This window comes from Chiloscyllium plagiosum, unplaced genomic scaffold (genome assembly GCF_037043375.1).
Source record: "Chiloscyllium plagiosum isolate Xiang-an unplaced genomic scaffold, Cpla_swu_hap1 HiC_scaffold_13, whole genome shotgun sequence".
Lineage (NCBI taxonomy): Eukaryota > Metazoa > Chordata > Chondrichthyes > Orectolobiformes > Hemiscylliidae > Chiloscyllium > Chiloscyllium plagiosum.
Window position 1 is genome coordinate 6,459,728 of NW_028270151.1, and position 17,326 is coordinate 6,477,053.

At 43.2% G+C, this 17,326-nt stretch overlaps 1 protein-coding gene across 2 annotated transcripts in view; it reads left to right on the forward strand.

The window, feature by feature from the left end:
• The window catches only part of atp1b3a (ATPase Na+/K+ transporting subunit beta 3a), a 73,075-nt gene that overhangs the window by 17,629 nt on the left and 38,120 nt on the right, over positions 1 to 17,326 (forward strand). For both annotated transcript variants that reach the window (XM_087993306.1, XM_043702799.2), the window contains exon 2: positions 1,346 to 1,474. In XM_087993306.1, coding sequence (XP_087849432.1) covers positions 1,346 to 1,474 — 129 coding nt within the window. The remainder of the gene's footprint in view (positions 1 to 1,345; positions 1,475 to 17,326) is intronic.

Consider the following 17,326-nt stretch of genomic DNA (forward strand, 5'->3'; position numbering starts at 1 on the left):
TCTCTGGAACGTCTGTTCTGAGAGACCATTTTAGATTTGGTGCTCGGCAACGAGCCAGGACAGTGTCAGATCTCGCGGTGGGAGAATGATTCCAGGGATGAAGGGCTTGCCATATGAGGAGAAGTTGAGGACTCTGGGTCTGTATTTGGTTGAGATAAGAAGGATGGGGGGGAGGTGGTATCGGATTGTCCAGGCCTCTCAGTACTCTGTAAGTTTCGGAGTGGACGTGGAGAAGATGTTTCCACCAGTAGGAGAGATGAGGCTCTGCTCCTCAGATGCTGCCTGACCTGCTGTGCTTTTCCAGCACCACACTAATCTAGAGTCTGAGGGCACAGCCTCAGAGTGAAGAGACAACCTGTTAGAACTGAGATGACAAGGAATTTCATCAACAGGAAGGTGGTGACTCTGTGGAACTCAATGATAGTCTTAAAGACAGAGATAGATAGGTTCTTGATCAGCAAGAGGATCAAGGTTACAGGGAGAAGGCAGGAGAATGGGGTTGAGAAATGTATCAGCCATAATCGAATGGTGGAGCAGACTAAGTCAACACCATATTTGGTTTTATAAATAGGATGTAGAATCACTTCATTACAGTTTTGGGATGCTGGTACCATTCCTACTGGAACAAAGAATGTTTCAAAAATACTTTTAAATATTATTAATTGTTTTAATAGGCCAAGTAAGGATTTTGACTCTGACTTCCCAGCATTTGCAGTCTTCGCCTTCTCCTATAGACTGTACAGAGTCAATGAAAATTGAAAGATTTTCACTGAGTGGACAATGACACGAAGGACATTTCTTTTACTGCTGAGAGTTATTGGGGCAGGCAATATATTTCCCGGAGAGGTGCCGACACAGGCACTGCCTCATTGTAGGGAATTTCAGGAAATGATTTGAAACGGTGGAAGGTACCCTGTGTCAGCCTTTTGGGAGCAAGAAGGAGAATGAGAGTGGCGTGAGAGGTTCAGCACAGAGATGAAGAGTTGTGTAAGAGTTCTATAAATTTCCCTCCTTCCTTTCCTTTATTTCCCTTTCTTCCCTTTGCTTTCTTTCTATTTTTTTCTTCCTTCTCTCCCTCCCTTCCCTTTTTTTTTCCTCCTCCATTCCTTTCCTTTCCCCTTCAAAATTCAGAACTGACTGCTGCAGTATTGTATTGTGGAAAGGTACCCTAGCCAATGGCTGGTTTATTTGGTAAGTTAGAAATTGCTGAGCCAGTTTCTCACCACTCATCTACTCCAACACGTGTGTTAACATGCAAAGTCTGAACGATAAAATTACTATAGGAGGAAGGAAATGCATTTGGAAATAAATGCTAACTTTTTTTCCCTTCTTCCTTTTTGTACAGCTTTGATTTTTCTGTTCTATCTGGTCTTTTACGGCTTCCTAGCTGGTCTGTTCAGTTTCACCATGTGGGTGATGCTTCAGATGCTGGATGACTATACACCCAAATATCGTGACAGAGTTTCTAGTCCAGGTAACAATTTCATGTTGGTATTACTTCCAATAAAATGCTTATCCACAATCAATAGATTGCGTTTTGTTTAACATTACAATGGCATTTGTTTGGATTAATGGGACTGCATTTGCGTCTGAGAAGATTTCACAGGTTGTAGGTTAAAGTCAATTCTAAGATTTAAATACATAATTTAAGCTAATGCATATACATTTCTGAGACAGTGCTGTATTAGAGTCATATACTCCATGCTGAGCATAATCCCAAACTAAACTAGTCCCAGCTGCCTGCTCCTGGCCCATGTCCCTCCAAACCTTTCCCATTCATGTCTCCATCCAAAAGTCTTTTAAACGTTGTAATTGTACCCACATCCACCACTTCCTCAGGAAGGTCATTCCACACGAGGACTATCCTGTGTAAAAGATTTGCCCCATGTCTTTTTTCAATCTCTGTCTCCTCTCACCATAAAAATGTGTCCCCTACTCTTGAAATCCCACATCCTAGGAAAAAGACAAATACCATTAACCCCATCAAAATACACCACTGTTCTGCCATTCTCACATTCCAATCACTTAACCTGAACGATCAACATCCTTTCTCCCCCAGCACTCCCTCCCCCGTTACAGCATAAAGGCTGCCCCCTCCACACTTCACATCAGCTCTGATGAAGAGTCATCTAGACTCGAAATGTTAGCTTGCTGTCTCTCCATGGATGCTGCCTGACCCGCTGTGATCTCCAGCATTTTTTTGTGTCTCGGGTCATTCATCTCATTGGTTGATTGTGGGACCTCTCAGTGAGAAGACTGTCTCCCTATTGTAGCTTTTCTGTTATTGGTATTAGTGAGGGCAGCAGTTATAGTTTAGTATGTAAGTTAACAATTAATTCAAAACTAAACAAAAAAAGCATTGACTAAAGTCAATTAATTAATTGTGAAAGACGGGAAGTGTGGTGCTGGAAACGCACAGCAGGTCAGGCAGCGTCTGAGGAGCAGGAGAGTCGATGGTTCAGGCATAAGCCCTGCAGCCATCACTTTCTCTACAGTCAATTAATTGTCAAACAGTTATCAAGACCCTGAGAACATGATCAATAATTACATGAAGCAAATATAGATACTCTGACTCCTTTTAATTCTCTAATCATTTTTGACTGTGTGTTTATGTGTTTTACATTTATATTTAATGAGGATGGCACAGTGGCTCAAGTGGTTAGCATTGCTGCCTCACAACGCCAGGGACATGGGTTCGATTCCAGCCTCGGGTGACTGTCTGTGTGGAGTTTGCACATTTTCCCCATGTCTGTGTGGGTTTCCTCTCTCAGTCCAAAGATGTGCAAATTAGGTGAATTGGCCATGCTAAACTGCTCACAGTGTTCGGGGGGGGCTATAGAGTAAATAAGGTTAGGCAATGGGTCTGGGTGGGATAATCTTCGAAGGGTCAGTGTGAACACATTGGGCAGAATGGCCTGTATCCATACTGTAGGGATTCTATTTTCTCTCATTCCTTTACGCATGTGACCAATGAGGCCAACATTTATTGCCCTTGAGAAGAAAGTAGTGAACTACTGCAGACCACATGAGTTGGTTTGGGATCCCCTGGCAGTGAAGGATCGGTGATTTTGTGATTTATTTCCAAGTCAGGATGGTGTGAGGTACCCGTGCATCTATACCCTTTGATCTTCAAGGTGGAAGAGATTCTGGGTTTGTGGGGGTGCAATTAGAGGATCATGGGTGATTAACTGCATTGTATCTTCTGGATGGTACAGACTACTGCCATTGTACATTGGTGGCAGATGAAGTGAATGTTGAAGGTCGTGGCTACGGTGTCATCGTGGACTGCTTTGTCCTGGATAGTGTCAGGATTGGTGGTTATTATTGGAACTGTTCTCATCCAGACCTGCGAGGGATATCCAATCACAGTCCTGATTTGTGCCTTGTGGATGGTGGTCAGTCAGTGGGGAATCAGGTGGTGAGTTACTCACGACAGATGTTTCAGCCTCGGACCTGCTCTTGTAGCCACAGCACTTATCTGGCTGGAAGAGAAGCAGAAATTGCTGGAGAAACTCAGCTGGACTGGCAGCATCAGTCGAGAGAAAGCAGAGTTAATGTTTCAGGGCCATTTACTCTTCTTCAGAACTGTGAAGAAGAGTCACTGGAATGAGGGAGACATCTCACAGAAACCAGTAAAATTCTAACAGGACTAGGCAGGGTAAATACAGGAATCGTGTTCCCAGTGACCAGGGAGTCCAGAATGAAGGGTCACAGCCCAAGGATCTGGGTTAGAACATTTCAGACTGAGATGAGGAAGAATTTCTTCACCCAAAAAGTGGGGAGCCTGTGGAATTCACCACCACAGAGAGTGATGGAGACGAAAACATGGAATGTTTTTAGGAAGGAATTAGATAAAGTTCTTGGGGCTAAAAGGATCAAAGGGTATGGGCAGAAAGCAGGAACAGGGGACTGAGTTGGATGAACAGCCATGGTCGTATTGAATAACAAACCATGCTCGAAGGGCTGAATGGCCTACTCCAGCTCTTATTTTCTGTATTTTGGTAAAATTCAGCTCAAAGTGTTGAAATGATGGAGTCACAGAGGATGATTACAGCACAGAAGGAGACCATTTGTACTTGAGCTAGCTAATGTTAATTCCTTGTTTCCATCCCTTCACAATAAAGGTCAGCAGACTGCAAGGCACCAATGTGCTTGCTGTTTTTCTTGTTTAATGTTCTATCATGGATCTGATTGGATTTATCTATGAATTAGTCTTAATATCATTCCATATAATACATCAGCCATTACTTGCTTTGAAACTTTGGGTTTTTTCCCGACCTCTTTCTCCTATATGTGGTTGGCTTTTAGGGACAGACAGTAAATGTGGCCTAGGCAGTGACACTTCCATTTATTGAATGAATAAATAAAAAAAACCTTATTCATTCTCCCAAAATATCACATTGTGTTGTTTTGCTTTCCCCACCTGTCTAATCTTTTAACCAATTCTAAAAACTGATTTTTGTGCTCTGTAAATCCAAGTCATAGTAATACAATAAAGATAGCAATAGTCTCATCAATGACTCTTCGGGTACTATCATGGACTGTCAAATAGACATTGGCAATGATGCCATCATTTGGTTTGCATTGTGGGAGTGAACTGCAGCCTCCACTGTTTTGTGTTTCCTATTATTGGCCATCACTAAAAACGCATGTTTGGAATTGTTGAGGTTGCCTCTTTCTATGTGATGTTACCCTAATGGACAGCAGATGATGTTGGTGTCCAGTGAGCACTGGGGACAAAGTAACTGTGACTTGGAGAAGGTGCTTAAGCAGAAAGTCTCTGTTTAACCAGCACACCACATGGTTTACCTGTCCTTAGAGACTAAGGTTGGAAAATGGGATTGTATGTGTGAGGATGTGTCAGCCGTGTTTGCTCTGTGCCATGGACAGTGTGCTATTGTATTGCTGGTGAAGGACAACACTAGATTGCCAACAGGCACAACAGCCTTTCAAAGGTGGTGACAGTGCAAGAAATGCCAGTCTTTTGGTGGATATCTGCTGAGTGGGAGAGCTCTGGGATTGATATGTAGTAATACAGGGATTGAGTAGAACTTGAGGACCGCCATCAAACAATGTAGTAGTCAATGACGTGTGTTTGGTAAGATATGTCAAGAAATCCTGCTATGCCTCACAGCGAGAATCCTTCCAAAAAACTTAATCTAATTAGCCAAAAAAATGTAAGATTCAGTGCTTACCTTCTATACATCTGTCGAATCCCACAGATATTTAATTGGTTTTTTTCCTTTTAATGGAATATATTTTTGTTTCACACCAAATAAGGGGTGTGGGTGTCACTGGTTAGACCAGCATCTATTGCTCAGAGGGCAGTTAAGAGTCAACCCCATTGCTGTGGGTCTGGAGTCACATGTAGGCCAGACAAGGTAAGTATTCAAAGTTTGTGAGAAGATTTGTAGCTCGGGTGCTCGTTGCTGTGGTTCTGTTCGCCGAGCTGGAAGTTTTTGTTGCAAACGTTTTGTCCCCTGTCTAGGTGACATCCTCAGTGCTTGGGAGCCTCCTGTGAACATCAACTAGCCACGAAACGACACGACCAGCTATCCCTAGTAGCCACACACGCAGACGACAAGCAACATGAATTTGACTGGGACAACACTACCATTATAGGGCAAGCGAAACAAAGAACAGCCAGGTAATTCCTAGAAGCATGGCACTCATCCACAAACTCCATCAACAAACACATAGACCTGGACCCAATATACCGGCCACTACAGCGGACAGCTGAAACTGACAACCGGAAGCGGCAGGGACAGGCCACTATAAATGCCGGAGGAAACACCACAGAAGCGCTTCACAGGAGGCTCCCAAGCACTGAGGATGTCACCTAGACAGGGGACGAAACGTTTGCAACAAAAACTTCCAGCTCGACGAACAGAACCACAGCAACAAGGTAAGTATGGCAGTTTCCTTCCCAAAATGACATTAGTGAACCAGATGGGTTTTTTCTGACAATCGACAATAGATTTAGGGTGATCATTAGATTCTTGATTCCAGATTTTTTAAAAATCAAATTCAAATTCTACCATGGCAGGCTTTGAACCCAGATTCCCAGAACATTATCTGGGTCTATGGATTAACAGTCTAGTGATAATACCACTAAGCCATTGCCTCCCCCATTCTAAATATTTCCCATTGTTATTCTGCATGGTCAATGTAGCTGCCCCGTTTTATTTAGTAAATTTCCGCTTTCAGTCCTTGAAAATTTCCTTTCACTTGTTTTTCCGATTTATGTCCTTCTTTGTGTCTTAGTTCCCATTACTAGGTCCAAGAATGAATCTTCCCCTGTTATCTCAGAAAGGATTCCTGTACACGTTGTAGTAAAGCCAGACGGTATCTTCCTGTTTTCAGACTAGGTGGAAGAGATTAGCGGGGAGAAACCCAGCTAGGATTAGGCTTTGAAAGCCGGTTGAACCTTCCAGCAACCAGGCATGCAGTTGGTTGCCGGAGGCTGAGGTTAATGCCCTAGCCTGGGCCCAGCTGTGGAGGATAGACTAGAACAAGATGTTGGTGGGAAAAAGTGAATAATGGGCTACATTCAGAGAGGAGGTGGTTCATTTTCAGCTGTGATATAGTCCCTGAAAAAGGTAGGACAAAACAGATCCTGCATTCGCTGGAATGCAATGGAGTTAGAAATTATAATAAAAAAGTGGTAGTTTGATTATGACAGGTAGAAAATATATTTGAGAACCAAAAAGAATGCTGAAGTCTGGGCAGAGGGTGGGGGAGTAAATAAGAGAAGCAAAGATGAATTGTGAGAACCTTGGTTAGGCCACTGACGGAATATTGCGTGAAACTTGAAAGGGTTCAGAAAAGATTTACAAGGATGTTGCCAAGGTTGGAGGATTTGAGCTATTGGGAGAGGTTAAATTGGCTGGGGCTGTTTTCCCTGGAGCATCGGAGGCTGAGGGGTGACGTTATAAAGGTCTTCAAAGTTTGTGCGAAGATTTGTAGCTCGGGTGCTCGTTGTTGTGGTTCTGTTCGCCGAGCTGGAAGTTTTTGTTGCAAACGTTTCGTCCCCTGGCTAGGCGACATCATCAGTGCTTGGGAGCCTCCTGCGAAGCGCTTCTTTGATGTTTCCTCCGGTGTTTATATGAAAGTAACCACCCCAACACACACAAACGAAGCTGCATCAGGACACTATTCAAAAGGGCCACAACACACTGCAGTACACCAGAACTGCAAAAAGAAGAAGAGGAACACCTATACAAGGTATTCGCCAAAAACGGATACCCGCGCAACTTCATCACCAGATGCCTAAGAGAAAGACCACGGAACGAGGACATACCACAACCAAAAGGACTAGCCACACTACCATACATCAGGAGCATCTCGGAACTGACAGCCAGACTACTGCGACCCCTAGGACTCATAACGGCACACAAACCAACAGCCACGCTCAGACAACAACTCACCAGAACGAAGGACCCAATACCCAACATGAGCAAAACCAATGTAGTGTACAAAATACCATGCAAGGGGGGACTGCACAAAACACTATATAGGACAAACAGGAAGACAGCTAACAATCCGCATACATGAACATCAACTAGCCACGAAACGACACGACCAGCTATCCTTAGTAGCCACACACGCAGACAACAAGCAACATGAATTCGACTGGGACAACACTACTATCATAGGGCAAGCCAGACAGAGAACAGCCAGGGAATTCCTGGAGGCATGGCATTCATCCACAAACTCCATCAACAAACACATCGACCTGGACCCAATATACCAACCACTACAGCGGACAGCTGAAACTGACAACCGGAAGCGGCAGGGACAGACCACTATAAACACCGGAAGAAACATCAAAGAAGCGCTTCGCAGGAGGCTCCCAAGCACTGATGATGTCGCCTAGCCAGGGGACGAAACATTTGCAACAAAAACTTCCAGCTTGGCGAACAGAATTATAAAGGTCTATAAAATCATGAGGGGCATGGATAGGGTAAATAGACAAAGTCTTTTCCCTGGGGTCGGGGAGTCCAGAATGAGAGGGCATAGGTTTAGGGTGAGAGGGGAAAGATATAAAAGAGACCTAAGGGGCAACGTTTTCATGCAGAGGGTGGTACTGGTATGGAATGAGCTGCCAGAGGATGTGGTGGAGGCTGGTATAATTGCAACATTTAAGAGGCATTTGGATGGGTATATGAATAGGAAGGTTTTGGAGGGATATGGGCCGGGTGCTGGCAGGTGGGACTAGATTGGGTTGGGATATCTGGTCAGCATGGACGGGTTGGACTGAAGGGTCTGTTTCTGTGCTGTACATCTCTGTGACTATTAAGAGAGGGCATGGCTTTAAATTAAGGGGTGGTAGGTATAGGACAGATGTTAGGGGTAGGTTCTTTACTCAGCGAGTCGTGAGTTCATGGAATGCCCTGCCAGTAACAGTGGTGGACTCTCCCTCTTTATGGGCATTTAAGCGGGCATTGGATAGGCATATGGAGGATAGTGGGCTAGTGTAGGTTAGGTGGGCTTGGATCGGCGCAACATCGAGGGCCAAAGGGCCTGTACTGCGTTGTATTCTTCTATGTTCTATGTTCTATGACTCTAAGACACTAGCAGGAGAAAGTGAGGACTGCAGATGCTGGAGACCAGAGTTGAAAAATGTGGTGCTGGAAAAACACATTTTCCAGCACCACATTTTTCAACTCTAAAACACTGGCAGCCAAGTTAAAGGGGTGTCCCAAAGTCTTCCAGATGCTTTTAAACGGTAAACATACGATTAAAACTGGAATAGTGTTGATTAGACAACAAAAAGAAGATTTACACCATGGAGGCAGCGGACATGGCAGAGGGGTTAAATGATACTATGCATCTGTCATTCCTGAAGACCACTAGCCAACCTCAGCAGTCTTGTCATTAGTAGGATTCAAAATTGATATGGAAGAAATCTTGGATAGACTGTTGGCACTAAGAGTTAACAAGGCACCTGGACTGGATAAGGGGCATCCAAGGAATTTGAAGGATGTATGTTTTGGTTTATTTGATTTGTTTTGAGTTATTGTCATCTGTACCTAAGTACAGTGAAAAGCTTTGTCTGCAAGCAGTACAGGCAGATCATAGTGAGTAAGGACATGCAGATCGTAGGGTGAAAAGAAAACGTGGACAGAGCCATTCCGGTTAACATCATACGTGTGGGTAGAAACTGCAGGGGCATTGATTATAATATTTCATTCATTCCTGGACTCTGGGGAGGTACCAGAAGACTGGAAAATTGCAAGCATCAAGGCCTTGTTCAAGAAAGATTGTAAGGATAATCCCAGCAATTATGGACCAATCAGTTTAACTCCAGAGGTGGGGAAACTTCTAGATACACTTATTCAGGATAAAATTAGGAGTCATTTAGAAAAAAGTGCATTGGTTAGAAAGAGTTGGCATAGATTTCTAAAGCAGAATTTATGCTTGACTAACACTGGAGTTTTTTTTTGAGGAGATGACAGATTGAATGGGGGTAACACCATGGTGAGGTATATGTGGATTTGCAGAAGTTGTTTGATACAATGTCACATGACAGACGTGAGAAAAGTTATAGGTCATGGTAGAAAGGGACTATAGCAACGTGGATACAAGACTGGCTGAGTGATAGCAAATAGCAATGAGCAATGGATACATTTCAGGCGGATGGAGTATTTGTCATGGAGTTTCCCAGGGGTCAGTATTTGGACCCTTGCTTTTCCTGACTATAGATTAATGATCTGGATCTTTGTGTTCAGGGGACAATCGCAAAGTACGCAGAAGACACAAAACTTGGAAGAATTGTGACCTGTGAGGAGGGCAGTGTGGAGCTCCAGAAAGACAGAGTCAAGTTAGTGGAGTGAGTGGATAGGTGGTTGATGGGGTTCAAAACAGAGAAGTGTGAAGAGGTGCACTCGGAAGAATGTTAGAAGACAATATAAAACAGGGCATACGGGTCTACTGGAGAAAATCTAAAAACTTCTTCTCATAAGGAAGTGGTTAGCATATGGAGTTCCCCGTCTGAAAGTGTGGCAGAGGCAGATTCAGTTGAGACATTCAAGAGGGAAGTGGATGATTGTTTGGATTGAAATGGTGAGTTAGAGTATGGGAGATAGATAGGCATGACAGGAGTGTTGCTTCACCCCAAACAATGTGACTTTGATTTGGGAAGCAGCCGTTCACCTTGGCGTAAGTTTTATTTAATGGTTTAATTTTGACTTTTGTTGCTGTGCCCCATCAGGATGTGTTTACCCTGATCTCAGGTTTGTTTAAAAGAGCAGAAAGGTCAGGCAGTAAAATCAGAGTTAAGATTAGAGTGGTGCTGGAAAAGCACAGGAGGTTAGGCAGCATCCAAGGAGCAGTAACATCGACGTTTCGGGCAAAAGCCCTTCATCAGGAATAAGACAGGGAGCCTCTGGGGTGGAGAGATAAATGGGAAGGGGGTGGGGCTGGGGAGAAGGTAGCAAAGAATACAATAGGTGGGACAGTTTTGTCATTTCCCCTCCCCCCACCTTACCCCAGTTCCAACCTTCCAGCTCAGCACCATCCTCATGACCTGTCCTACCTGCCAACCTCCCTTCCCACCTATCCACTCCACCCTCCTCTCTGACCTATCACCTTCATCCCCATCCCCATTCACCTATTGTACTCTTTGCTGCCATCTCCCCAACCTCACCCCCCATCTATTTATCGCTCCACCCCAGAGGCTCCCTGCCTCAATCCTGATGAAAGGCTTTCGCCCAAAATGTCAATTTTCCTGCTCCTCAGATGCTGCCTGACCTGCTGTGCTTTTCCAGCACGACTTTAATCTTGGCTCTGATCTCCAGCATCTGCAGTCCTCACTTTCACCTAGGCAGTAGAATCACTCTGGCCCAGAAATAAGAAATAATTAGGGGCAGGAAACACTGGTGGATATGTTTACTGCCCCAAATTTTAATTCTTTTGTAATTAATTGTATTTAATTTTAATTGTATTTAACATGTTAATTAAGAAATGAGGAGAATCTGTAAAATTGCAATCTGGGGTGGAGCTGGGGGGTGGGATAGGGTATTTTAATCTTCATGCAGGCTGCTGGACAAATTAAAGTTGCAAATTTTGTCTCGAGGCCCAGTAAATTGGATGCATTCGAGACAGTTTCCTAGAACAATACACAGTGGAACCAAACAGGGGAGAGGCTATTTTAGGTAATATCATTTGAATTAAGATGGGGTTAATTAGTAATCTCACAGTAAGAGATTCCCAGGGTAAGAATGATATGTTAGAATTTCCCATTGGGTTTATGATGGGATGAACATAAATCCAAAACTAGAGTGTTATACTTAAATAAAGCTAATTATGTAAGTAGGAGGATTGAGTAGACCAAAGTTGATTGGTGAATTAGTTTAAAAGGCTTGGTCATAGATAAATTTGGCAAATGTTAGGGAACATATTTCTCAGTATTTCTAAATCATTCTTAGTATTTTGAAGTTGGCAGGGTGTGCCTGTTGAATTGCCATGAGAATTAATGCTGGTCCTTTTTATTATTCTTTCACAAGGTGCGAGCAGTTCAATTTCTGGTCAGTGATAACCCCAGGGTGTTGGCGCTCGTGAATTCACCAGTTATAATGTCATTGAATGTCAAGAGCCTCAGCTATTTTCAATCTCCATTAGTGACAATGGATGGGAGCACAGACAGACTGTATAGAAATATAAACAGAATAAGAGACCGAAGGGTGCAGATGCATAATTCCTTGAAAGTGGAGTCACAGTTAGACAGGATGGTATAGAAGGCATTTCTTACACTTCCCTTCATTGATAAATGCATTGAGTACAGGAGTTGGGACATCATGTTGTGGCTGTACAGGACATTGGCTCGGCCACTTCTGGAATATTGTGTGCAATTCTTGTCGCCCTGCTACAGGAAAGATATTGTGAAACTTGAAAGGATTCCGAAAAAATTTACAAGAACGTTGCCAGTGTTGGAAGGTTTGAGCTATAGGGAGAGGCTGAATAGGCTGGGGCTGTTTTCCCTGGAGTGTTGAAGGCTGAGGGGTGACCTTATAGAGGTTTATAAAATCATGAGGGGTATGGGTAGGGTGAATAGCCAAGGTCTTTTTCCTTGAGTAGAGGAGCTCAAAACTAGAGGGCATAGGTTTAAGGTGAGAAGGGAAAGATTTAAAAGGGACCTGAGGGGCAACTTTTTCACACAGAGGGTTGTGCACTATTGGGATGTGCTGCCAGAGGAAGTGGTGGAGGCTGGTACAATTACAACATTTAAAAGGTATCTGGATGGGTATATGAATAGAAAGGGTTTGGAGGGATATGCTGGTCAATGGGACTAGATCTGTTTAGTATATCTAGTCGGCATTGTTGGACCCAAAGGGTCTCTTTCCACCTTGTACATCTCTGACTCTATGTGAGTGAGCAACAAGATGGCAGATGGTGTATAATGTAGGGATGTGTCAGGTTTCTCACTTTGGTCATAATATAAAAATGAAATTTTTTTAAAGATCAGAAATTAATAAATGTTGATATTCAGAGACTAGTGTGTGCCTGTACAGGGAACATAGAAGGTTAGCACAAGCTAGCAACTGTCTTGAATTAGTGGTGGGGATATCCAGTGTCTAAGTTTTATTTGAGGCCAAGGCCATGTCTGTTTTGTAATCTTGGTTTTTAATCCTGGTGTATGCCCAGTACGGAGCGAGACAAACCTGCCAACAACCTGCTGCTAAAACCTTTGGCAGCTTACCCAGACCCTCAATCCCCTTCCCCATTAGCCTTGCCTTTATGTCTGTTAGGTTTGTTTTTTGCCAGGATTTGGTCATCCTGATTCAGGAAAACAAATGACAAGTTGGGTTATGTCACAAGGGACCCGGAGCACAGGATTAAAGAAACCTTGTTACAATTGTACAGGGTTTTGATGAGATTACACCTGGAATCTTGCAGTTTTGGTCTCCATGTGTAAAGAAGATATATTTGGGTCAGAACAGTGAAGATTTACTAGTTTGGTTATTAATATTATAAATGAGAACTTTTTGAACAGAGTTTGGTGAGAGCTTTATTTCAGTTAATCATATTCCATAAAACATCCTCTCCACTTCCTCGTGACTTATTCATACCCAATTAACCCTTGATTAAGACAGCATTACTTATCTCTCATTCCATTAGATCTCAAGCCATCCTTTCAGAACATGTTCGATGATAATTCTTTATAAATAAATAAATCAGTACACAATTTAAAAAAAAAGCAAGACAATCAAAATTTCTGTTATTATGTATTCTCTTTCTTTGCACATTAAAATTTCAAGCAATTGGGGTGCGGCATGGTGGCTCAGTGGTTAACACTGCTGCCTGATAGTGCCAGGGGCCTGGGTTTGATTCCAGCCTTGGACCACTGTCTGTGTGGAGTTTGCACATCCTGTCTGGGTTTCCTCCCACAGTCCAAAGATGTGCGAGCCAGGTGAATTGGCCATGCTAAATTGCCCGTAGTGTTAGGTAAATTCGTCGGGGTAAATGTATGGGAATGGGTATGGGTGGAATATTCTTCGGAGGGTCAGTGTGGACTTGTTGGGCCAAATGGCCTGTTTCCACAGCGTAGGGAATCTAATCTAATCTGTATCAGTAAATCCACCAGCCTTTTAGACCTTGCTTCATTCTGTGTGAAACAGTTAGGTAGCTGACTGCTACTATCCACCCGTACCAACTTGGAGAGTTCTTCATTCGCCATCATCTGTTTTAAAGCTTCCCCTTTTCATAAAATACAAAAAGTAATTGCATGCTGTCAAATTTGTTACACATTGCTCACTGTGTGCGGTCATCAAAGAAAATTGTCATTCATGAAGAAAACTTTGTTAATTCTGCTGTGACCTGCTCACATGTATCACTTATATAATTTTTAAATTGTGCAGGTCTTCTAATGGTATGTATGCAAGTTGTTGTCTGTTTATCTGGTGTCACTAGAGCATTATCATATCAGATCATTTGTTCAGCATATGATCAAGGTGACAACACGTTGAGGATCAAACTGATCAGCCATGATCTCATTGAATTGTGGGAAAGACATGATGGGTTGATGATCTATAATCATCTTCTACGTCATATGGTCCTATAACTGCTCGACACAGGTCCAAGGTCTGTACCTTCCTTGCTGCTGCTTATTGTAGCTGGCTATCTTCCAACTCTCAAAATCCATGCACTTTTACCAATTCACTCCTGACCCCATGTTTCTGTGTGTTTAATAGCTACTGTCTAAGCTGGCCTTATGAGTGGCAAATCCAAGTTTGCAACATACAAATCCATTTATCCATATAACCTTTAAAACTGCAACATTGAGTTGTTATTAATGTGTGTAGAATGAGCTAACCTAATTCATTGGACAATATTCCAATTTGGAGCAAGGACAGGACTTTAGCAGCTGGTTTGCAATGACTCATGTTCATAATTAGTTTTGTTCTGACCTTTCTAAGGAAATTGGTGTAGAGGTTTGTCTATTCTTGAAGTTGCAGTGTTAAGAGTAGATGTTCTCATTGATCTTACTGAGGGTATTAACATGCTAAAAAGATTGACATTTTCCTGTTTTATTTCCATTATGTTTCCAACAAATTTCTATTGCTCATCCACATCTTGTGTGCATTTGAATTATGTTTACTGATTCAATATTGGATTGCAAGTGAATGATAATTGCATGTAGTAGTTGCTTGCCAATTCTTTTTGGGTACATACCTTGTATATGAAGCTCTATTCTGGCAACCAACATGCCCTTTTTTTTGTCACACGCAATCCTTTAAACTATTCTGCAGCTGAACACTGCTGTGCAGCACAACAAGAGGTTTTGGATGGCTGTGTGGTTGCACAGTTTAGAAATAACAATGATTGAAATGCTGGAGGAACTGGCAGCATGTGTGAAGAGAGAAACCGAGTTAAGATTTCAAGGCTGATATGGCTGTTCTTTACAACCTCCTGCCTTGAAACATAACCTCTGATTTTGTCTATGGATTGCGTCAGTTTGTGAATGTGGCTTAAGGGCAATTAGGAACGGGCAATAAATGCAGGGCAGGCCGGTGATGGCAATTCCAGTGGCAGAATAAGAAAAGATGTACTGAGTCAAGGGGTTACCTTCACTTTCACAGATGCAGTGATGGCAGATGCTGACAATTTGGCTGTCATTGCTACCCCACGATCCCTTGGAGGGAGTGGTGTGTGTTTGTGATGCCATGGTAATGTCCCTACCTCTGGACAAGGCAGCTTAGGTTCAAGTCCTGCCCGCTCTGGAGCGAGCAAATGTTTTATTAACCAGCACCTAAGGGACAGGAGTAGTCATGAGGTACACGTCGCCACAGTGAACCCTGACCAAGTGAAGCATCAAAATATCGACATGCTTCAAACAAATCTACATAAAAACATCAAAGCTCCTCCTAAAATCAATGTAAAGCCACACAGTAAATATAGAAATGTCATGCAAGGGTTAAATATATCGCTGTTATACTTCGCTTACAACATAAATACTTGGACATTGTGGTATTTGAGGGATATAAGTTTTACATGTTTATTGAGAGCGCCGGTGATTAAGATGCCAGTTAAAACAAAGTCTACTGGAGTAACATCTCTGAACAAGTTATTGTGGAAAAGGACATGGAAGGCAGAGAATGTAGAGAAATAGACAGTGACATCTTGAAAAATGGCCATATTACAGATGATGAAGTGCTGGATGTCTTGAAACACATAAAAATGGATAAATCCCCAGGATCTTATCAGGTCATAGTCATAGAGTCATACAGATGTACAGCATGGAAACAGACCCCTCATACTAACCTGTCCATGCCAACCAGATATCCCAACCCAGTCTAATCCCACCTGCCAGTACCCGGCCCATATCCCTCCAAAACCTTCCTATTCATATACCCATCCAAATGCCTTTTAAATGTTGCAATTGTACCAGCCTCCACCACATCCTCTGGCAGCTCATTCCATACACGTACCACCCTCTGCGTGAAAAGGTTGCCCCTTGGGTCTCTTTTATATCTTTCCCCTCTCATCCTAAACCTATGCCCTCTAGTTCTGGACTGCCTGACCCCAGGGAAAAGACTTTGTCTATTTATCCTATCCATGCCCCTCATTATTTTGTAAACCTCTATAAGGTCACCCCTCCGACACACCAGGGAAAACAGCCCCAGCCTGTTCAGCCTCTCCCTATAGCTCAAATCCTCCAACCCTGGCAACATCCTTGTAAATCTTTTCTGAACCCTTTCAAGTTTCACAACACCTTTCTGATAGGAAGGAGACCAGAATTGCACACAATATTCCAAAAGTGGCCTAACCAATGTCCTGTACAGCAGCAACATGACCTCCCAACTCCTGTACTCAATACTCTGACCAATAAAGGAAAGAACACCAAACGCCTTCTTCATTATCCTATCTACCTGTGACTCCACTTTCAAGGAGCTATGAACCTGCACTCCAAGGTCTCTTTGTTCAGCAACACTCCCTAGGACCTTACCATTCAGTGTATAAGACCTGCTAAGATTTGCTTTCCCAAAATGCAGCACCTCGCATTTATCTGAAGTAAACTCCATCTGCCACTTCTCAGCCCATTGGCCCATCTGGTCCAGATCCTGTTGTAATCTGAAGTAACCCTCTTCACTGTCCACTACACCTCCAATTTTGGTGTCATCTGCAAACTTACTAACTGTACCTCTTATGCTCGCATCCAAATCATTTATGTAAATGACAAAAGGTAGAGGACCCAGCACCGATCCTTATGGCACTCCACTGGTCACAGGCCTCCAGTCTGAAAAACAACCCTTCACCACAACCCTCTGTCTTCTACCTTTGAGCCAGTTCTGTATCCAAATGGCTAGTTCTCCCTGTACTCCATGAGATCTAACCTTGCTAATCAGTTTCCCATGGGGAACCTTGTTGAATGCCTTCCTGAAGTCCATATAGATCACATCTACTGCTCTGCCCACATCAATCTTCTTTGTTACCTCTTCAAAAAATTCAATCAAGTTTGTGAGACATGATTTCCCATGCACAAAGCCATGTTGACTATCCCTAATCAGTCCTTGCCTTTCCAAATACATGTACATCCTGTCCCTCAGGATTCCCTCCAACAACTTGCCCACCACTGAGGTCAGGCTCACTGCTCTATAGTGTACCCTAGAACTCTGTGGGAAGCTGGGGACGTGATTGCTGGGCCTCTTACTGACATATTTGTATCATCGATAGTCACAGGTGAGGTGCCGGACGACTGGAGGTTGGCTAACATGGTGCCACTGTTTAAGAACGGTGGTAAGGATAAGCCAGGGAACTATAGACCAGTGAGCCTGACATCAGTGGTGGGCATGTTGTTGGATGGAATCCTGAGGGACAGGATGTA